At 47.6% G+C, this 23,802-nt stretch overlaps 1 protein-coding gene across 3 annotated transcripts; it reads right to left on the bottom strand.

Annotated features, from left to right (window-relative positions):
• Window positions 1–498: 498 nt before the first annotated feature.
• On the bottom strand, window positions 499–20,675 carry ccdc9 (coiled-coil domain containing 9). 3 transcript variants are annotated; one of them, XM_084467120.1, is made up of 15 exons: window positions 20,572–20,675; window positions 19,973–20,024; window positions 19,610–19,714; window positions 19,006–19,158; window positions 16,096–16,635; window positions 15,900–15,983; window positions 13,701–13,865; window positions 13,394–13,575; window positions 12,649–12,710; window positions 9,948–10,059; window positions 8,397–8,544; window positions 7,325–7,859; window positions 5,761–6,894; window positions 5,357–5,461; window positions 499–2,435 (listed from the first exon to the last, which is right to left on the bottom strand). In XM_084467120.1, the coding sequence occupies exons 2-15, from the start codon at window positions 19,973–19,975 to the stop codon at window positions 2,431–2,433; spliced, it is 3,333 nt and encodes a 1,110-aa protein (XP_084323246.1). In that variant the 5' UTR covers window positions 19,976–20,024; window positions 20,572–20,675; the 3' UTR covers window positions 499–2,430. The 3 variants fall into 3 exon arrangements, with proteins under 3 accessions (XP_084323246.1, XP_084323247.1, XP_084323248.1); XM_084467121.1 differs by having other exon boundaries at window positions 5,357–5,458; XM_084467122.1 differs by having other exon boundaries at window positions 5,761–6,891.
• Window positions 20,676–23,802: the final 3,127 nt, after the last annotated feature.

Genomic DNA, 23,802 nt, shown 5'->3' with positions numbered 1-23,802 from the left:
TAGCAGTAACTCACCCCTTCCCCGACACAAATCGTACTATATCTCTCTCAGTACGAGCTGGGGGTCTGAGCCATACATCAATATGACGTATTTAAGGATGACGTTTACGACCATCGTCGACTCGAGTGCGACCTGCTCGTCGCGTTCCCAGGAGCCGCGGGTTGGGGGCTCTCCTTCCTGGAGCTCAAGGTCGGAGAGGCGTCCCAAGGAGCGGCCGCGCTCAGTGTGTGCGGGTGGGAAAACGATTTGAAAAGCTCCGAGAACGACCAGCACATGTTTATAACAAAACGAAAATGTTAACGTCACCATAGTTCGCATTTTTAGAAACGTATTTGCTAAATTATAATTTGTATTGTCACACACACACACACACACACACACACACACACACACACACACACACACACACACACACACACACACACACACACACACACACACACACACACACACACACACACACACACACACACACACACACACACACACACACACGGCCCAAAGCAATCGTTTATTTGGATAATTGAATTTAAACAGTACAAGCAGTGATCTTCTATACATAAAAAATGGATAAGCTTGCACATCAGACAGCTCTATAAACTGGGCTTTCTGTGCAAACGACTGATTTTAACCAAGATGCAAATAAAGAGTAAAACTTTCAACATCCATTCCGTTGAAACCCAATAAGCACAATTTTAATGAATTAATTGCACAATCCAAAAAAAGTTAATTATCCAATAAGACCTTTAACTGATGTTAAATACAGATGACTTAAAATACAATCACCCAGTCGTGACGGCTAAAAAATAAAAAACTCTTGATTCAAATGCAAACATGGCCACCAAACTAAAATCACTGAAATGTCATTTCATCACCTGCTCCACCAAGCCAAATAAAGCGTGGAATGTTATTTATGTTAAAATAGTCACATGTCTTAATGACATCACCCGGTTCATTTATTACAGCGAACTATAACTTGAGCGATTTTCATTCTTTCAAAACAGTGCCCTCATGCGATTTCAACACAATACACTAATTAAAAATAAAATAAAATCTAGACCTATTACATGTAATAAAAAGGTAATAATCCTAAAGCACTTGGTAGTATGCTGAGGTCACGTCAGGTTTCATCCACTGTCACGTGTCAGTACGTAAGATTAGCCGTATATTCTCACAGCACTTAAAGCTAGGGGAGGCAATTTGTAAAAACCAGAGTAAACTTGATTTGACCAAAAAAATGCTTCTAAATAAATGACCTCCCCTGGCAAAAAAGAAAAGAAAAAATATTTAATATTCTCCACATGAGAAGGATTTTAATAACAGTAAAGCTGACAACAAAGTTTAAAAATCAACAAATCCCTTCCTTGGTTGATGCCTGATTGTTTAGTTTAAATAAAAATCCATACCTGCAAACACAGGTTTGAGCCCTGAAGTGGAACACCTTTGGTGCCTTGGTTGGCCCCATTCACCTGGCCGCCATCTTGTTCTAAACACTTGTAGGATGATGGAACTTAACGCAGAATTCCGTATTCCGTTCCAATACCCTACTAGCGTATTGGAACCAAGATGGCCACCCGCTGAATGAGGCCCATTGACAGCAACAGTCTAGAGTCTTCATGATTGACCCATAACTCCAATCTGTTTAGAGTTGCCTCAGACACAAACTGAAGATAAACATTTATAAGGGGTAACAGCTCTAAATTCATCATTGTTGTTTTGCGCTCCAAAACCGTGCTAAATTTCTATATCATAATTGCGTATTTCATAATCTGGGAACACACACATTCAGTGTGTGTGGTGACAATTATCCATCAACAGAGAGAGCTCTTGTACACAGAGGAAAAAACATTTGGTTTTTCATAAACTCTCACAAACAATAAAACCAAGCAGTAAAGAAAAAATGTTTGGGTGTCTTTCTGCCTCAAAGAGCCAATTAGGCGACTCGATTCCATTGACTTCAGTCACTTCCCGTGAGGTCGTTACTGCAGTGGTGTGCAGCCAGAACAAGGTAAATGCACACCAATACCCACGCCGTTTTCTCCCAGATGCGGAGGATGATGAAAGTTTTCCAAAATGTAAAAAAAAAAAAAGGCTTTGTGTCTTCCACGAGCTAGTGTTGCCAAATGAGGACATGTAGGGAGACTGCACAGCCAAAGTAGAGTTTGGTCCATGCTGTCGCTCCATAGGGCTCCCTCCGTGGTAGTGACATTGTGGTGATGTCAGTGTGGTGGTGACATCATGGTAGTGACATGGATGATGGAGACCCCATCCAGTCCCTTGACCCACGGGACCAGTATGCTCCCCCCCCCTGCCCCGCCCCGCCCACCCCCATCAAGCCCATGAGGGTCACTCTGCTGAGGGCCGGTCTTCCTCCTCTCCTCTCTCCAACACTCTCTCCTCTAGAACCTTAGCAGGGGGTCTCTGGGGTCCTCAGCCTGTCGACAGAGAACACACAGGGGGGAGGGGGCATTGAGGGTAATGCATAGTGGCAGATGGTGAGTGTGAGTGTGTGTCATGATCTCAGACTAAAGATTTTGTGGAGAGTTTAGTAGCACTAACATGACCTCTGACCCAGGCAGTGTTGGGTGTTCATCTTCCTGATACGCTCAGATTTGATCAGAATGCATCATGGGGTTTTGTTTCGTTTTGTAGTTGCCGATACTCCGCCATCTTGAGAACTTTGTTTACGTATTTTTTCTAACGGGACCCGAAAGAATTGTTGCTGCGTCATCGTTTTCAAGAGCACATGACCGTGGCCACCCCTTCATAAGGGTGACCCTTCTTAAGACTTTCCATTGGTTCAGCAAGGCAGGTTTTTTTTTAACTCTAATTGTTTCAACCCAGTTTTAGCATGGGAGCCTGGGAGATGGTCGTCTGCCTCTGCCAGAGCGAGGCGTTCCCACACAGACGGAAGCGGACAACCAATCCCGTCCTCATGACGACCACACAGGAAACGGTTTTGGGAGTCAGCTCATCTCTCAACGCCTGGCTTATGAACATGAAGAAGAAGACGCTCCAAAACATAATCAAGTCAGTCCAACGATGACCCCAACAGGAAGCGGGTTGGATTACTGGATTCAAAACAATCAGTGTCACATCCTGTTCATATCCTGTAAAATCCTTTTTAATTCCCAATATAATTGTTATTCTACAGACTGTCGCTTATGACTGTGGTCTACAAGCTGCCCTTCTGAATAAATTATGTACGTATGGAGATCTAAAATCCAGTGTTCAAGCATACAGCGTCCAAACGATAGACGACAGGTTCTCAGGGGGATTTCGGCATACATCATCATAAACCATCGCTGTGCTTCATGTCATCTGGTCCATGAGGCTCGTCCCAAGATGTAATTTAATCAGACTTCAGCCCTTCAAACGGCCCTCCGTCCTATCTGCCCCGTCATCTGTCCAGCCTGCTGCGGTTAATTCCCTCTAAAAAGCCTTTTACAGGCTTAATTGTGGCTCTAATTCCCCTCATTTCCTGGTCCCCACCCTGGCACTACAGCAGCGCAGCCCTAACAGAGACGGTAAACACCACACACCACGCGCTGCCGTCCCGCGAGCATCACTAATGACCCACTCAAAATGTTGGATCCCCAACCATAAACGCGAGTAAAGGGAGACGTCAAAGGTTTGATAATGCTAACCGCTATGGTCCTCCCATTGCCATTAGCAGGGAGCGACAACAAGCTGATGGATCGTTATGGGCCCAGAAGCTAATGGATGGTGTACGTGTGGTGGTCTTTGGGCGGTGTTTGGGCAGTCCACCCTTCCCTGTAGACTTACCAAGGTCCTAAACTCATTTTTAAAGTCAGCACTATTAACTAGACACTTTTGATAAATACATGGATGGCATGTAGAGGTGAGGGGTCTTGCTAAGGTACAGCTTGGTTGTAGACAATGGGAATCGAACACAGTGGTTTTTGGCTTGAACACCACAGCCTCTGCCCTAGCCTGGGAGCCAGACCAATCTGCAAGCTCTCGTTTTATTTGCTCTGACCCCCCTCCCGCTCAGACAGGTTTTTCAGCAGACCTGGTCCGGTACGGGCCAATCACAACCATTTATCTCTGCATTTATACACCGCTAGAGATAGAGGCCCTTTCTATGTGTGTGTGCGTGGTCACATGTATTGATTCATTTCAAAATAACATCAATCATTTCTGTTAAGTACATTAACCACCATGTAAAATAAAGAAAAAAACAATCATGGGTATCAAACAAAAAACAAAAGGACATTCAAAGACACAAGCAACGTAAAGCCTTCAAGTAGTTTTTGTTCCTAAAGATGGTTATGGAGCAGCCAAGCAAGCAAAGGTTGATTTCAAGCTGCAATCAAGGCAGAAATTAACCGGGTTGGCTCTCAAGTTAACCAGGACCTACCGACATTTGAAACCCTGCATTCGTTATTCAGATCAACTTAGAGCACCCAAGTTCCTGAATACTCTCTATTTATCCTTCCACCACCCTTCTGTTCCCTTAGCTTTCCCCGTAAGGATAATTATAAGACATTGATAAGACACCAGTATCTCACAATATCAGTGATTGGGAAAACCTACAGCAAGAGTAACATTAAGGATGGGTGATATTCAATAAGCCCAATGGTTTCCTGCTTTGAGGCATTTTGAACATGTCTAATGGAGAATACATCATTGGATCTCTATCGGGAAGCCATTACTGCATGCTAATTGCATGTTAGTTCAGCTAGAACCGCTGATCCGCTATTTGGACATCAGCCCATTGTGGGTGATGGTGTCATCCACACTGGGGAAAGCTACAGAGGGGAGGATGAGAGGCTCATCCACAACCACAACCACTCACAGGGGAACCAGGGACCACCACACAAGCTTGAGACGTTCTCGGAGAGGAAGGGGGCGGGGCTTACAGCACAGTGATTAGGCGGCACCACGACAGAGGAAACAGTTAGTGACGACAGCGCACCGGAGTGGGAGGAGCATAGTCGGGAGGAGGAGGAGGAGTTTCAACAAGGAAGAAGGGATCCAATTGGCCAGAGAAAGCAGTAGTGTCTCTCGACAAATTTGCAGATTGGATCCCAAAAGCCCAAAAGCCACAGCGGATACACACAGACATCCGACGTGGTGCCTGGTGTTTGTAGTAGAGGCTGTTAGGGTGGACTGGACTCGCTCACTGGACAGTGAGCGAGTGGGCGGGAGACATAGACACAGCACAGGAGGACAACAACCCCCATCTTTTTGAGATTAGACAAACAGGAAACAGGAAGTGAGGGGCGTGCGGAGAAGGGGGGGGGGGGGGGGGGGGGGGGTCAAGTGAGCATCAGAGGGGTCTTACGGTACATGACCGTCTGAAAGTCGCTGATGTGGACCTGAGGACACGCACCTGAGGACACGATGACGGAGGGCTCCGGCGCGTCCTGGCCGCCCCCTGCTGGCTCAGTGGCGGCGGCGGCGTCAGTCAGCTGTGGGAGGTCTGCGGGCTCTGCTGCTGGGGTAGGAGAGATCGTAGAGGTAGCGGAGAGGAAGGGGAGACAGAAGCATGAGTTAACATCTTCACTTGTTGAAACAGGTCTCTGTTCAGCACCACGAGTAATGCCGCTTGGTCATTACGGGCCGTTTCAGAATAGATCCACTAGAGAAGTAGATTTGGTTGCTCCCAATAGCTGGGTAGGATTTAAATGTTTCCCAGAAAATAGTGACTATAACCATTCTGTTGCGACCTTCAAGGCTTTAATTCAATGCAAGCAAATATGTGATTTGTTCTTTGCCATTTTTGCAGTTCTTTACCCTGTGGAGGCGTAGCAGGTGCATCCTGCTCCACAACCGCTACCTCCACGTCACTGATGGGTGGGGCAGATACTGTAGAGGGGGCGGGGCCAGACACCCCAGAGGGGGCGGGGTCAGACACCCCAGAGGGGGCGGGGCCAGACACCCCAGAGGGGGCGGGGGCAGATACTGTAGAGGGGGCGGGGTCAGATGACGTTGAAGAAGAGGAGTCACTCTCATAGCTGGAGGTGTCAGAGTCTTCAGAGGCATCAGCTTTAGGCCCCTCAGAAGGGGCGGGGTCGACAACATCAGAGGAGAGCGGTTCTGACGCCAACAAAGGGGTTTGGCCAGGGACCACTGAGGGGGCGGAGTCAGGGACCACTGAGGGGGCGGAGGAAACGACCACTGAGGGGGCGGAGTCAGGGACCACTGAGGGGGCGGAGTCAGGGACCACTGAGGGGGCGGAGTCAGGGACCACTGAGGGGGTGGAGGAAACGACCACTGAGGGGGCGGAGTCAGGGACCACTGAGGGGGCGGAGGAAACGACCACTGAGGGGGCGGAGTCAGGGACCACTGAGGGGGCGGAGGAAACGACCACTGAGGGGGCGGAGTCAGGGACCACTGAGGGGGCGGAGTCAGGGACCACTGAGGGGGCGGAGTCAGGGACCACTGAGGGGGTGGAGGAAACGACCACTGAGGGGGCGGAGTCAGGGACCACTGAGGGGGCGGAGGAAACGACCACTGAGGGGGCGGAGTCAGGGACCACTGAGGGGGCGGAGTCAGGGACCACTGAGGGGGCGGAGTCAGGGACCACTGAGGGGGCGGAGTCAGGGACCACTGAGGGGGCGGAGTCAGGGACCACTGAGGGGGCGGAGGAAACGACCACTGAGGGGGCGGAGCCAGGGACCACTGAGGGGGCGGAGTCAGGGACCACTGAGGGGGCGGAGTCAGGGACCACTGAGGGGGAGGAGGAAACGACCACTGAGGGGGCGGAGCCAGGGACCACTGAGGGGGCGGAGTCAGGGACCACTGAGGGGGAGGAGGAAACGACCACTGAGGGGGCGGAGCCAGGGACCACTGAGGGGGAGGAGTCTGTTTCTGATACAATGACTGTTGGCCGGACCTTAGTGGGCCCTACAGAGGAGGAGTGCACTGCTGTGGACAGAAGGAGAGGGCAGGGAGGAGAGGGAGAGGGAAGAGATTAAAAAAGGGTAGGAAAGACAAAACAAAATTGAAGGAGGAGAGGGAAGGGTGAGAGAAAACAAGGATGGCAAGGGAGTAAAAGGTCGTTAGTGAATTTGAGAGCCAAAATCACTGATTACATCCATGAAGACGCCAAACAGTAAATCAGACAAGACGACCAGAGTGAAGACTGAAAGTAGAGACGAGAGGATCTTAGCGTCGGACGGCAGTGCCTTCGTCGCCCTGATTTCTCCTTCAGAGGCACGGACCGTACAAAGGACCGTTTACCAGACACAGGATCTCACAACAACAACAAAAAAAAACTCAACGTCCTTGGGGACCATGAGCGCTCGAGCTGTAAGTAAAGGCCCCCATTCTGCAGTGGTTCAACTCCCTCTCCTACCTGCAGCCGAGTCCAGCTCCTCCCGGAGATTGGTCGGTGGGCGTCTCCCTCCGCGGGGGGCTCCTTCCTGCGGGCGCCGGCTCTGGGTCGGGGTCTGGCTCTGGGTCCCGGCCGGGCTGCTCTCGGCGCTGGGTGGCTTCAGCGGGCTCTCCCCTCCCACACTGCTGCAGGGGGACTGCTCCTCCATCGCGTCCCCCCAGTCTGTCACAGGCTGGTAGCCGTCCGGGGGGGCGAAGGGGCTGAGGGGCTTGGGCCCGTCGGGGGAGTCCTGGGCCGCCGCCGCGGGGCTGGGGATCTGGACCTTGGGCCTGGGGGTGCGCTGCTCCTTGGGGCTGGTCACCACCACAGAGGCGGCAGCAGGGGTTGGAGGAGAGGAGGAGGCGGTCTCCTCCTTCCCCGCGTCCCTCTTCTCGTCCTGGTCGCCGCCCTCCTCGCTGCCGGCGTCGTCATCGTCGTCGTCCGAGCCGGCGTCCTCTCCGTCGCTGGCGTCCTCCCACTCGTCCTCGTCTTCCTCTGCCTCGCCCCGCTTGGCTTCCTGGGCCGGGGGGACGTCCCGGGAAGAGGACACATGGGGTTAAAGGGACGCCGTGTGCGGGTGCTTGTGTGGTGTCCCGGGAATAACGCAACGCAAAGTTGCTTGACGGTCCTACTGTTATGTTACCAACACATGGTCATAATGTACAGCGAGACAAGGCTCATCTACGGAGTGAGAATTAACACTCCGTAGATTAACACATCAGTACTACAGCAAATGCAATTGGTAGCAAAGGTGGAACGCCTTTAAAAGAAGTAAGTACGGTGAAGGAGGTGACATCGAGCTTGCAGTTCCATCATTTCAAGTTTTTAAGTCTAAGTTTTATATGTTCTCCCAAATGATGATTTTTTTTGATTACTTTATTTAAAAAGGGACAGTGCACATTAATAAACATGAGCACCAGAGTTCAACATGTAAATGTGCCAGATTTAGCCATATAATCTATAAATATAATATATCTATTCAAAACTATCTGATTCAAAGTCTATTATTACACACGGACATCAAAGGCTCCGTAAAGGGGCGTAAACCAAGTACCTTCTGCGGCGGGGCCGCTTTGGGCCTCTTCTCCTCCTCCTCCTTCACCTCTCTCCTCTCCTCCTCCTCCTCCTCCTCTCTCTTGGGTTTGTCCCTCTTCTCTCTGGCCTCATCCTCCCGCTCTCCCTCCCAGCGGTTGTCGTGCATGCTGTAGTGTCAAGGAATATCAGGGTATGAGCGCACACACAAACAAAAAGGGGGAGTAAACCCTGGATAACAGGGAACTAAACCTTCAAAGAAATGCGGTCTGAGCATGAACGACACTTCAGGCGGGGTTGGGGCCTGGGCCCTGCCACCCCAGGGGCCCGGGCTCTCCACTTCGTCACAGGAGGCCCCTCCCATGCTCAACGGGCCAACAACGAGCAAGAGAAGGATAATTTGAGTTGATTGCTCGAACCGCAAGGCATGGTTTACTTTGAAGTTAATCATGAGGCCGACATGCAAGTTTATATACCTGTGATTTTAGGTATACAATTTTATCATGGTGGGAGTCAAATTTTAGAAAAGAAAATGAAAAGAGATGAAATCCCTAAAACAATCTTTTTTTGTTAATCTATGTTGTTGCTTTTCAACAACATTTTAATTAATTTAAAGTCATGATATGGTACCCAAATGCATAATGGGTACCATAGTAAGCTGCTCGTTGACTCAATTTACGATCTGGCCAATCATTGGCCTTATTGTCAATTGAGAGTGAATGAGCAAGGAAGCTTGATATCAGCACATTGTCAATGACTTTGCTGAACGCAAGGTGCGTCGCATGCCTTTTCAAAAAAATCGCGATGAATAGGTAAGTTTAAGCTGTATAAATGTTAGGTTGCAAAATGTAATTTTGACTTTTCCTCAAAATTAAACTACCAACATTTTGAACACAAAATATAGGCTAGAGTATAGATTATAAAAGGAAAACAAATAATATTAAATGAATAAAACAAAACAGTTTAAGGCTTACTATATTACGCTCCAGCCAGGCCTTCTAATCTGTTTGTTTATAATTTGTCCATATCCATACGTTCTTAGAACTTCTGATCTCTTAAAACTAATTTGTGAAATATTTTTGTTGGAATAGCTATAGGCCAATATTTCTGATGTGGTTCAGCAGTGTGTATGTGGCTTTATTTTGTTGGAATCGTTGTAATATATGTTTATAGTTTAGCCTAACCCAGCCACTTAAGGGGGCAAGCCAGCTCAACTAGGTGCCGTTCCCAAGCGCGGATTATTGTGGAGGGTTGGCATCAGGAAGTAAACTCCAGTAATGAGGGTACCCTATGTGGTCCTGAAAGGGAGGAAGAACACTGAGGAGTTTAATGGAGACCTACAGTGTTGCACTCCACTCTTCTCACTGGCATAGGCCGCACACAGGCAGTGTGTGTGTGTTGGGGGAGGGGGGGGCTTTGACCCAGGGACCCCGCCACTGACTCCGAAAGTCTCACACACACACACACACACACACACACACACACACACACACACACACACACACACACACACACACACACACACACACACACACACACACACACACACACACACACACACACCCCGACGCACCTGTAGCTCTGACGCTGGTCCCGCTCCCGGCCCCGCCCCCGCCCCCCCCGGCCGCGGCCCTGGGACAGGAAGTCCCCGATGGTGGGGGCCCTCGGCGGGCGCTGGCTGTCGTCTAGGCAACCAAGCGATGGACAAACATGGAGAGAGAGAGAGAGCGAGGAGAGCAGAACAAACATTACAAAGGAGGATTTAAAAAAGCCCCTCGGCCTTATCACCATCTCTCACGGTGACAAGAGCTAAATTATTGACTCCCTCGCCGCTATTTAAGGACTGGATCAACTGAACGGAGACAGTGTTAGAACGTCTGAGAGGAACGGACAGGGGCCGCGTGTCAGCCAGTGGGGGACTGGGAAGGATTGACGCAACAATAGTCATTACTGTAGGAAAATAAGGATGGTCACATGGTGTACGGTAAAAACAAAAAGCTACATGTTCTTCATCATCTAGAGGAAGTCTAATCCGTTGAGTTGTTCTAGTGTCTCTTAGTGAGTTTATCCGTTGTTATGGTTTCTTAAAAACTGAACTGAACTCAACGCTTGCCTTTCATCCGCCTCTCTCCCTCTCCTCTCCTGTGCGTGTTTGATCCAATTATTCAGCATTAAGAGGAGAAAAGCTGGTCTCCGGTGATATCATGGCAGAGGGCTTAGCAGAGACAGCACCCAGCCCGTTGTGAGTACCCATCAGCCCAGAGACACTGAGCCAGTCTGACCCCGGCCACAAGGTCAACCAGCTATTAGCCACACTACTCATGAGGGACGAGTGGCACTTACAGAAAGAGACAGGGAGAGCGACAGAGAGAGAGCAAGAAAGTGAGACCGAGAGTGAGAGTGGCAGAGAGAGAGCAAGAAAGTGAGACCGAGAGTGAGAGTGGCAGAGCGACAGAGAAAGAGAGCGCAAGACAGAGAGGGGGAGAGCAAGACAGCGAGACAGAGACTGAGTAAGACAGAGGGAGTGAGACAGAGAGCGGCGAGAGAAAGACATGTCATTAAAGTGAAGGAGGAGATAAGTGGAGAAAAAACAAAAAACACAGATTGAGAGAAGAGACGGGAGGGAGGGGAGGAGAGTGGTGAGGGAAAGATAAAAAGCGTAGAGGATGAGCGACAGAAGGTGAAGGGAACAAAGGAAGCAGAAGACAAATGGGAGGATGAGGCATATAGATAAAATGAACACATGAAGAGGAAAAAGGAGGGAGTGAGAATGAGGCGTAGCATGAGAGGAGACTATTAGAGGTTGAAGATAAAGGGCTTTAAACAGCGGTGGCACAATGAAAATAGGGCATTCAATCACTGTGGTGAGGCCCAGGGTGGGATCAGCGTTAAGGTCGTGGAATATGAAATCATAATTATATACACAATTATATACAAATTATATAAACCTTGATTAGATAATAACTGCTCAATTGAAAAGGAATTTGAATACATTCTCCTTGCCCCTAGAGATGTCCCCCTTCTAACCTCTCTGTAATTTAAAGGCATAATTGTAGTTTGAATTTGCATTGTAGCCACAAAGTCTGATAGCCAGGCCATGCCAATCGACAGACTTCTCTGACGTGTAGACGCCTTGAAGCTTTCCTATCATAGTGTATCGCAAATTAACTCAGCCTCTCCGGCCATGGCCAGTCCTTTCCTCTCAGCAATGATCACTGACCCTCACCATTACCCTCTGGTGTCACTGCCCTCAAAGAGAAAGCTTCCCTATAACAATCATGGACCCCCACCATGGAAGGTGCTTGGTAAACCGCTGCCTGTGCCTCTCCATGGTCATGCTCTAAATGAAAGCCAATACTTGCTGTCCTAAAATAAGTTACTATTCAGACATTAACCTTGGAATACATTCTTGAGGCAAATAACACAAGCCAACAGGAAAGTTATAGCCCTCTCGTTATAATATGTAGAGATTCAGACCGCGAGGAAGTGATAAAACAAGGGAGCATTTTCTACCTTACATTCCTTCCTGTATAAGGGGTTGTTAAGTTAAAACGATAAAAATGTGCCATTGTTTTTTCAGCTCACACACACACACACACACACACACACACACACACACACACACACACACACACACACACACACACACACACACACACACACACACACACACACACACACACACACACACACACACACACACACACACACACACACACACACAAAACTGTCAAAATGGAAAATAAGAAGAGAGAGAGACCAAGAGAGAGAGAGGCTAAGGTGCTTAAGGTCTTCAGCGGCCTGTCACTGTCCTTGGAGGAGGGTCTCAGGGGCTGGGGTGGGATACATTTACATAACTCTTTTAATCACACATTTACATAAGGGCTTTAATCAGGCACACGGAGGACTCACTGCTATGTCCCGGCTTTCTGGCTTCTGGGAGTGTGTGTGTGTGTGTGTGTTCAATAGTTTGGCTGTGTGTGCAACTGTGTGTGTTTAAAGTTTGACTGTATGTGTGTGCGTGTGTTTGATTATTTGACTGTGTGTGCTTAATATGTCTACTATATGCGTGCGTTTCAATGTTTGACTGTGTGTGTGTTTAATATGTTGACTGTATGTGCGTGTGTGTTTGTTTTATAGTTTGTGTGTGTCTCCACCTGAGGGACGGCTCTCCAGACAGGAAGAGAGGGTCAGGTGTGGTGTAACCATGGAAACAACACCCTGTCAGAGACACATCATGAGGTGTGTGTGTGTGTGTGTGTGTGCGCGCTTGCCTCTCCTGTCGCTGTGCTCCGGGCCGTCGCCCTCCGTTGGGGCAGATGGGTCCTCCTTGAACCTGTGAAAACACTGCAGGCTTAACACTCCGAGACACACACACACACACATCAGATTTATATAAACAGACAGACAGATGATTACTCCTGAAACACACACACAATGTGCAGACACTAACTCTTCTCTTGTGAACACACACACACACACACACACACACACACACACACACACACACACACACACACACACACACACTTCTTTTTTGTGACAAGGTTGTAGGCTGTACACGTCCGTCGACGGGTTTCATTGACTTTGCATGGGCCGCTCTCGAAATACATTGTGGGTCAATCCATTCCGTCGGCTCTGTTGCCTGCGTCAAAAAGTTGAGAAATGTTCTACTTTTCAGGCAGCGACGGATCCGTTGGCCAATTCGTCATGTGAACGCGGTGTTACACGGTAGTCTTCTGTACATCCCTCCTCTTCCTCCCTCCCTCCCTCCCATCTACTGTATGTTATATGTATTTACGTTTGTTATTTATTTTATGATGTGTATTGGCTGTGTTGACTACTGTTCGGAAACCAAATTGCCCCTCGGTGACAATAATGACTCCTCTTCCTCAATCTTACATGCTGTGAGTCGTCTGTGGGTCCCTCCCTCTCTCCTCTCCTCTCTCTCTCTCTCTCCCTCCCCTCCCCTCCTCTCCTCTCCCTCCCTCCCTCCTCTCCCTCCCTCCTCTCTCTTACATGCCGTCAGTCTTCTGTGCGTCCCACTCCCTCCGCCATTGGCCCGTGGCGTTGCGGTGGCGCGCCAGCCGCTCCTCGTCGATCTCTTCCCGCTCTTTCTTCCAGCGCACGTACTCGGCGCGTTCCCGCCCCGTCATGGACATGGTCATGTCCCCGGAGCCCCTCCCGCTTGGCCGGCGGCTCTGTCCAATGAGAGAGAGAGAGAGGCGTGTCCCGAGTCAGTCTACATTTAACATGACAACAACATTACACTTCTTTGGGAACTATAATCCGAGGCCACAGCTGACGTAAAATGTGGTCCACTCACGGTCCACTCTCTCTCAGGCTCTCCTCCGATCTTCACGTTGTCAAAGTCCAGTCCTCCCCAGTTCCGGACGTGCCGCCGGCTGCCCTCCTTGCGGTCCAGATCCGGCACGGGCCCGGAGCGCCGCGGGTCGTCCAGGAAGTTCCGGACGGGCTTATCGCTGTCCACCTGACGAGAGCATCCCCGTTAGTCTCACAGGAGCCCGTCCTCCCTCTTTGAATCACCATCCTACCATTTGAATCTAAACCTTATGCAGGCTTTACTTTGGGTCTGACTCAGGCGGTTCATTACAAGAATACAACGCCCTCAGACCAAGTATTTGTTCCACTGCCTCAAGGTTCTCTGTTCCAAGGGGGTCGCTGTGGTTCTTCAACTGCTTCTTGGAACAGTGGAGCTATCTAGATCTTCCCTGACTCTCTCCGTCCTGTGTTCCCAGCAGGACGGAGAGAGTCAGGGAAGCTCTCATTTAAGTTAAATTACAGCATATATATTCTAACCCTAACCCTTACATAAGGGGGGAGAAAAGACTGACCCTAATCAGTCAGTAACTATAGGCCAATATCTACACTGTCATCAACGTTGCAATCTCTTGTTAACTGCCAACTCAAATATTTCCCTTCAAATCACTCTATTTTGTCTGAACATCAATCTGGTTTTAGAGCAACCCATAGTACTATCTCTGCCATCACTCTGGTCACTAATAATATTGTATCTGCCTAAGATAATAGAAAACACTGTGCTGCCCTGTTTATTGATCTTAGTAAAGCTTTTGATACAGTCTACCATTCTTTATTATTAGATAAATTGGTAAGCATTGGTCTAACTGGAAAGCATGTAACTGGTTCCGTAATTACCTATCTGACCGATTTCAATGTGTAAAACCAGGTAATGTCCAATCTGGTTTCTTACCCATAACCAAAGGTGTTCCACAAGGATCAATTTTAGGACCAGTCCTATTCACCATTTATATTAATGATATTGTGTCTCTTGTCAGTGGTTGTCAAATTCATTTATATGCTGATGACATCATTTTATACTGTGTTGCTGACTCTGCGAAATCAGCTGTTATTGAAATTGCAACTGTCTTTTAATGCTCTTCAGAATGCTCTTGTTTCACTCAAGCTGGTTCTTAATCAAACCAAAACAAAATGAATGTTGTTCTTAAGGGCAAGAGATATGGGTCTCAATAGTCTATGCCACTATCAGTGGGTATATTATTGAAAAAGTCTCTGAATACAAATATCTAGGCATCTGGCTTGATGAAAAACTCACTTTTAAATCTCATTAATAACCTTGTTTGCAAATTACGTCAGAAAATTGGATTTTCATATAGGAATAGAACCAGCTTCCCAATGGTATGTAGAAAGAGGGTTATTGAAGCAGTGTTTTTATCAGTGCTGGACTATGGGGATGTAGTTTATAAGTATGCGTCTGCTTCTATCCTAAAACCTTTGGATTCAGTTTATCATTCAGCTCTTAGATTTATTACAGGTGACAGCTTTACTGCACTGTTTATGAAAAGGTTGGTTGGCCTTCTCTTTTTATGAGACGTGAGAAACACTGGTTTTTATTTATATTGAAAGCTTTCATTGGGAAACGGCCACCTTACATGTGGACCATGCTGGACTGGGACACAGAGACCTATTGTACCCGGTCCAGTGAGCTGCTCCTCCTAAAGGTTCCCAGAGCTCACTCCAGTCTAGGAATGACGGCCTTCTCCAGCAGTGCTCCTAACTCATGGAATGCTCTGCAGAGCAACTTACAAATGACTGCTCTTCCTACTTTTGGTTTATTTAAATCTATGATTTCTGAATTGTACACGTCCCACTGTAACTGTTTTAGCTGATCTCATTCTCATTTAGTATTTCATCACCTATTTTATTCTTGCTCTTTTTGTATTGTATATACTTTATAGATATATTTTTATTGTAATTCTTATGATGTTATCCTTGTTATTGTGTTTAGTGTATGCTCGTCGTCACTGTAAATGAGGGAAACCTCAGTGTCTCTCGAGGGAAAATAAAGGTTATTGATTGATTGATTGATATCTGGGCAATTGAAAGCAATAAATACACGTAAACAAAAGTCTCTTGAATAACCACTCTGCTCGTCACTACACAACATCCTTACTGTACCGACAGCGATAGATATAGATAGATATATATATCTATCTAGATATATACTGTACAGCTGCTCGCTCACCCCCTGTCCTCGTTCGTACTCCGCCAGCTTCTCCATCTCCTCTTTCATCTGCTCGATGTTCTGCCTCCTCTTCTCCTCCCACTCCTGAGCACACGGACACACAGACACTTTATGAACAACGAAAGGACAACAGATGACAAACAGGTCCTGGACAAACACTATACAAAGTGCAACCTGACAACAAACCAATGCTCACCTTGGACTTCCTGTCCGATCCAGCTGGGGTCCCGCCTCCTCTTTCGCCCCTCTCTGGCCTGTCTCCTCTTTCTCCCCTCTCTCCTCTTTCACCACCTCCTCTTCCTCCTCCTCCTCCTCCTCCTCCTCCTCCTCTCCTTCCTCCCCTGCGGCCCTGCTCCCGGTCCCCCTCTCCGCTGTCTCCCTCTCTTGGCGTTCTGTCGGAGCGCGGCTCCCATTCTCTCCTCTCGGGCCGTGGCCCTCCTCCTCTTTGACCCCCTCGCCCCACACGGCCGGACCCCATCCTCCGGGGGGGGCTGTCGGCATCGCGCTGGGGCCGTGGGGTGTCCTGATGGGGCCGTGGGGTGTCCTGATGGGGCCTCGGGGTGTCCTGATGGGGCCTCGGGGTGTCCTGATGGGGCCTCGGGGTGTCCTGATGGGGCCTCGGGGTGTCCTGGTGGGGCCGTGGGGAGTTGTCCGTGGCCCTTTGGGGGTCACCCTCCTCTGAGCTCTTCCGGCCCCGCGGCGGTAGGTGCTTCCGGTCGTTCACCTGCCTCTTCTCCTGGGGCGGGAACAGATCACAACAATTTATAACGTTGTGATGGCACCGAAACAAAGATAATAGACAAATCTGATAGAATAATAAAGATGATAGGTACAATTCATGCGTTAATATTTTCATTTATATGTTGTTGTTTTTAATAAAATGGGAGCATTAAACCCAGACAGGATATTCAGGCATAACAGCAGAAAGTACAGGACCCTAATAAGAATTCAAAGATTTTGCTTCAACAAAAACCACTAAAGATATGCATGATAGATTTAAAATAGAGGCACTTAAAAACACCACCAAACTGAAACAGGCGTAACTGAAGCATTACTAAGAACCAAACGTAAACACAAGAATACGGCAAAACAAACACCACAGGAGCAGAGGAAGAGAGAGGAACAGAGGAAGGAAATTAGGAGGGAGGAACCATGGATCTGACAGTTTAATACCACACTACTCTCCACTTAATCCCCTGCATCGCAGGCTGGTAACGCATGGAGGGAAGGCTGAATAAAATGGATTATGTAAAATGTAAATAGATGAGAGCCAAGCAGAACCGCCTACCGAACCAAGGGAGTGGAGGGAACTGGAGGAAGATGAACTGAGGCGACTTATAATGAAGGCAGCCTATGAGCTGATAAACTGGGAGGCGAGGAGACAGAGAGAAGCTGCTATATGATGGAATATAATCCATCCTCCAAGTAACTGTAGAGATCATCACCGTCTCTATTTCTCCTCGGCACCGATAGACATTGAAGCCTCTGGGTTCTGACTCCCAGCCCGCTCAGACCAGCTCCCTGGCTCAGTGGAACCCCCTTCTGCAGCCTTCAGATAAGACCGCTAGTTCACTTCCTCACCTCCTCCAGCCCACTGGCTCAGTAAAGCCTTGTCTGTCTTGTTCAGAACAACAACTTGTTTTGTCCCCGCCATATTAAGCTTAAATGTATTCATCTACTCTGCTCAGATCAGCCTGGTCGCTCAGGAACGTCCTTTCTGACACCCCCTTGTCTCCTTCCTCCTACTCCCTCTATTTAACCACCAGAGGGGACCGCACAGGTCTGCTCTGCACCGCCGCTCATTTGCTGGTCATTTGTGCCACAACAGGAACTCAGCATGATGAACTTTGAGGAAAAAGCCACTCAAAGTTTTGCTCTAAAGTCTGTTTTCACACACACACACACACACACACACACACACACACACACACACACACACACACACACACACACACACACACACACACACACACACACACACACACACACACACACACACACACACACACACCTCTCTGAACAAGTGGCTAACGAGAGCCCATTCAAACAGTGTCATGGCTTACTTGACTACCAGCCAAATGTTAGTGAGTTCAAACCCTGACGTCTACCTGTAGGCCTCCTTGAGCAAACCCCTCGACGACGCTAATGACTAAATAGTACTGGTAGCATGGAGTAACCTCAAACCAACCAGCTGTCCATCCAGCCAGAACCGGCAATCCCTACGGTCCCCTGCTGTACACAAGCAGCGCTTCAACTCAGTGACCCAACGTCTCCAGTTACAGTTTCATCCCTCAACCGCCGGCCAACAGAGAGAACTGATCCCATCTTCCTTCTGTAGTCCTTTTAATTGTCTTTAACTGTGAATCCTGAGAAGCACCTCTGTGTTTGAAAGGTGCCGTTTGTATAAACTGCAATCAGTGAACAGACTGATACCTAGTAGTTATATTTCAATTCATCCAGTCCTCTGGGGAGGGATAAAGGAAGTATGAGGCTGAATAGAGTGTAACCAGTATGCTAGGGAGCTTCAGTATACACCATCCCCCAGGTGACTCCATTTCACAGTATCCCCCCTGTACCATAGCAGGGAAGTCTGGTGTGCAACTGGGTGTTCAACACCCAGTCGAAAGGTACTGGGTTTGAATCCCAATATCCACAAACAACCTGTAGGTGATGTAGGCCAACCTCCACGTGCTCCTTACTGACGTGCAACCTTACTGCAGACGAGCCAACCAGTAGTAATGATAGTAATGTGTAATGATATGAAGATATAGGGTTATACAGGGATACAGGGAAACATGGAGGCAGACCAGGGGACTGTGGAGCAGACATGAAGCTGAGCTGGCTCAGCTTCATGAACACAGAGTTCACACACACACACACACACACACACACACACACACACACACACACACACACACACACACACACACACACACACACACACACACACACACACACACACACACACACACACACACACACACACGAGGGACAGCGCCATCTAGCGGCGATGGCCATTCATGCCTGCTCAAAGCCAATCAAATGGAATGTTATTGACCAACTAATGATCTAGGCAGGGAGTCAAGCAGGTGGGGTTCAGACTTACCCCCACTGGTTTGGACAGGTCCACCGTTATGGAAAAGTTCTCCTTCTCCGCCTTCCTTCTGTCCGGCTCGTGGGGTTCATGGGGGCGGGACTTTCTGGCAGTTGTCACGGCGATGCCCTCCTGCTCCGCCTTTTTCTTGTCCTCCTCTATCTCCTATTGGTTCGGGTAAGGAAATTATGTCATGGGAAGGTATATCTCCAGGGCAATAGGAGAAGTCACAGCTGTAGTGAACTCTGGTGGGTAGAAATGAAAATAAAAACTAAAAAGTTCTCTAGGTTGGTTCAATACGTTAAAAAAGTGCATATAGAGTTTCGTCAAATTTAACTAAAATATACAAAAAAAACCTGATACATTGACTCAGTTATACAATCCTGCACTGAAAGTAAAAGTCGTTTGTGGAGTCAAACTTCCAATTTAGTTGATCTTTGTCTTTATCTTTATCTTTTGTATCTTATATGTGTTTGTGTCGCACACACTTGCATTTGATGCAAGTGTGTGGTGTGTGTGAAAGGGATGCGAATGTGTGTGCCTGGGATTAAGATTGGCATACATGAAAAAGGGAGAGGTGTGTAAGTGTGTGTGTCCATCTCGAACCCATTCTTACCTGGTACCTCTTAACCAGAGCTTCATTCTTCTTCCTGAGGGCTTCGATGCGTTTGTCCAGCTCAGCCGCCTTCTCCTCCTTCGTCTTCAGATCCACGGCAGAAGACTGACCAGGGGATTTCACATGAGGCATGGTGAGCACAAATGTACCACCATGTCAGACCACCACACGTTTAGATGTTGAAGTCTCACATCCAAATACAAGTAATAGCACCACATTAGACACACTCCTAGCGTAATTAATTATATTTGCTGACTGATTTGCGACAGCAACAATATGAACACCGTTGATGGACTGTGACTTGCAGTGACACTGTTTTATAGGACACAGAAATAGAGTTTGCAGAGTAGGTTTCTCACTCACCATGGCTTCTTGTAGCCTGTCTTCACTCTCTGGCTGGTTTACTATATACTGCCTGTCGAAAAGAAGAAAGAAGTTGTAGCAGTCGATCTTACATAACAGCCCAACATTGCAGATGAGGTCGACTCCGAATTCGTTCTCTGACATCTCAAGCCAGAGAATACTGAAACGGGTGACTCTCAAGCAGTTAGAAATAGATTGAACAAGGTTATGTATAGATTGCATAGCAGATGTGTAACTTAAGGCCTAAGTGGCACCAACTACGCCAATCAATACATCCATTTGGAGATGTCTAAGCTTCTCAAAGCGTATTAGTAAACAGGTGCGTATCAGTCAACATGGCACCGCACAGCACTGAAAAAGTGTGGCAATGACTGGCAGGTTTATGGTATCCATGATGGGACAATTAGACAGTGAACATGGCTGAATATAGGTTATATATTCAGAAAACACACATGGGAAGTAATCTAACCAAAGTGGGCCATGTCGTGGGGCACGAAATAAAGCGCCGTGCTTTATAGTTGGAGGTAGTTGGCAAAGCATGCAATGCAAACGGGAAGTGGGACAGTGAATGTAAACTTCAAATGGCGTAGTTTCATTACCTTCAACGAAGTAAGTGGCAAAAAGTGCAAGGAGCTATGTGGCAACTCGTTCCAATGTATCAATTCCTCGGACCTCGTTGATGTGCTTTCATTATTCGGCTTCCTGTTGGCTGTAGTCAACTTCCTGCTGCACAGTAGGAGCAATATAATTTAAAGGTACACACACTTTACCGTTTTCTCTAAAAGTCATCCTAACATTTCGTTTATAAATGTAAAGAAATATTGAATAAATGTATTAATGCTTTTTGATTATTCATTTAATTTAATTACGACCAAATAAGCCAAAACAAAATATTTAAATGAAGACGTTTATAAAAAAATATATTCGACGCTCTTAAATAACACTAGAGGGCGCCAGTTACTAGCACATTTATTTCACCAGTTGACACAGCGGTTATTAAAAGTATCAAATTAAGGTTTACTTGTAAGAAACACACACACACACACACACACACACACACACACACACACACACACACACACACACGCGCACACGCACACACGCACGTACGCGCACACACACACACACACACACACACACACACACACACACACACACACACACACACACACACACACACACACACACACACACACACACACACACAGTTGAGTGGGGGATGGTCTTTCTTCTTATTGGAGCTCTTATCAGACAGTGGACATAATTTCCAAAGCGCTGGTCTAATCTCCAAAAGGATGAGTCAGCTGTTTCAGGTGCAACAGGTGAGTCGAGTTTGTCCAGGGGGAATAAAAGCTCAACTGGTGAGGTAATGCTACTTGGTAACAATAGACACGTGCTGCATGATCCACACCGATGTCTTGTTTACCTGTTGTTTTGTAGATCCTGAAGCACACTGATGACTAACGCTATTGTATTAGTTGTTTATTAGTTCCTGAAAGTGAAACAAATACAATTCAATAGGCCTACAATACAACACAAACCAACACAATACAATACATCACAACACATTACAAAATAGTACAGTGCAACACAATACAACATAGCACAACACAGCACAAGACAATGCAACACAATAAAACACAAAACAACATCACAACACGATACAATATGCCTACAATACAAAACAAGACAATGCAACACCACACATCACAGTACAGTACCACCTACAATACAGTATGCCTAGATAGCAATACTGAAGTTAATTCTTCACCATTGCAGTTCATTAAAATGAATGTTACGGCTTTTTACAGGACACAGCTCTTCTAAAGAACTTTATTCAAGTAGGCCTAACAATTGTCTGTGGCTTTCTTTTGGTTTCCTTGTGTTTTTCAAAACACATAACCCGTAACCAAATCCACATTAACGAACAAACGTTAACAAATATTCAAATACTTCAAGTATGTGTTTGTGTATGTGTTTATTTCACACACACACACACACACACACACACACACACACACACACACACACACACACACACACACACACACACACACACAAACAAACACTATCCAATTGCTCTATTCTGTGTCAACCAACACACCATCAAAACAGACACGCTATCCTGTTGTCAGGCAGAGCAGCTAGGTTACCGCCGTCTCAATCTCTTGATTAGAGCACGCAACCTAAACCAGGTATCTCTGCCTCTGCGGAAACCACCCAATCAGGTGAGAACCCGCTCCTGGTGGGCGGGGCTAGTGGTGATTACCGTAACACAAGGGCACCACTTGCTCTGATAAGATGATTACGTAAGCAGCAGGCAGCGAGATGAGGGCATCCACGGAACTGAATAATACCAATTAAATTATTACAATGACTAATAGTGCTAAGACGAAAAATAGGCTTAGCAATTAGAATAAAATGTAACACACACACACACACACACCTCACCAGACTAAGGGCTGTGGTGCTACAGGGGAAAACCCTGCCCCCTCCCACACCTGACATCACCTCAGCGTTAATTACCCAGGCTCTGGCCGTGGCCCCGGCTCGCCTTTCCCCCTCTGTGTAACCCCCGCCTCACACTCCAGCGGGCTGTCCTCACAGCGCAGGGCCCAGCGATGAGGTCACTGTTGTGACAGCTCAACAACAGGCCCGGGGGGGAGGGGGGGGGGGGGGAGGAAGAAAGTGACAACGACGCATATCTGTTGATATAGACAGCAGGGACACACCGGCCGTGTGTGTGGGAGGGTGTTGGTGTGGTTGTGTGTGTGTGTGTGTGTGTGTGTGTGTGTGTGTGTGTGAGAGGGTGTTGGTGTGTGTGTGTGTGTGTGTGTGTGTGTGTGTGTGTGTGTGAGAGGGTGTTGGTGTGGGTGTGTGTGTGTGTGTGTGTGTGTGTGTGTGTGGGAGGGTGTTGGTGTGTGTGTGTGTGTGTGTGTGTGTGTGTGTGTGTGTGTGTGTGTGGGGGAGGGTGTTGGTGTGTGTGTGTGTGTGTGTGTGTGTGTGTGTGTGTGTGTGGTTGTGTGTGTCTGTGACAATACTGATGACTGGTATGGAAACATGTGCCATTCAAAAGATCCACTGGAAAATGTGCCCCAAGTACAGGAGAAAATCAACCATCAAACAAACAGAGAAGATGCGGTTAAAAAAATGAACCTGCTCTAACTTCAGCCTTTTGCCCACTTTAACACTTCTGAAACACATCTGAAACAACATATTTCTGCAGAAGCATAATTGGCTGTGTTCCAGCTGACAGACTCATGAGTCCCCAGGTACTGGCGCTGTCGTCCAGAGCGACTTGCTTGGAATTCAGATCAATGTCATCGTGGAGCAGGTAGGGGCTGGGCTTCTAGCTCAAGGACATACAGGTAGGCTGTCGACAGCTGTGGATGCTGTCAGTGTTGCTGCCGAGTAAATCCCACCAAATGGAAATGGATGAGGAAGGATATACACTCCCATCTCTCCCACCCACACTTCACACTCAACTAGCAATCCTGATAACAAGGAAGGAGCGGGGCATGATTCATTTGCCTTCACCTCGTTTAGCATGTACCCAGAGTGCCTGAGTGGAAACTGAGAACACTCAAAGCACAAAATATTCAATATTCAATATTGGAGAACTAGAAAAATGAGTGTTGCACAAACCACTTTCTTAAAACCACAAATGTACTGGGCTGTTTCATACAGAATAGAACGGAAACAGAGCCAAAGGTTAGCCTTTCTGTTTTCTAAATGCTGTGGTTTAAAAAAAGGAAGATCCGATTGTGACTGTCAAAAGCCACTATGAAAAGTGTACGTACAAAACAGATGGTGGAAGTTCCAGTCATCTG

Source organism: Micromesistius poutassou (assembly GCF_964030765.1).
Source record: "Micromesistius poutassou genome assembly, chromosome: 4".
NCBI classification, from domain to species: Eukaryota; Metazoa; Chordata; class Actinopteri; order Gadiformes; family Gadidae; genus Micromesistius; species Micromesistius poutassou.
Note: the sequence above shows the minus strand (reverse complement) of the source record. Positions and strands in the feature narration are given on the sequence as shown.

Coding starts and splice junctions, on each gene's coding strand:
- ccdc9 (XM_084467120.1), bottom strand. Junction 16,636..19,005: donor ACCTGTCCAAACCAGTGGGG/GTAAGTCTGAAC, acceptor TTCCCGCCCCAG/GAGAAGAGGCAGGTGAACGA. Junction 10,060..12,648: donor GGAGCACAGCGACAGGAGAG/GCAAGCGCGCAC, acceptor TTGGTTGCCTAG/ACGACAGCCAGCGCCCGCCG.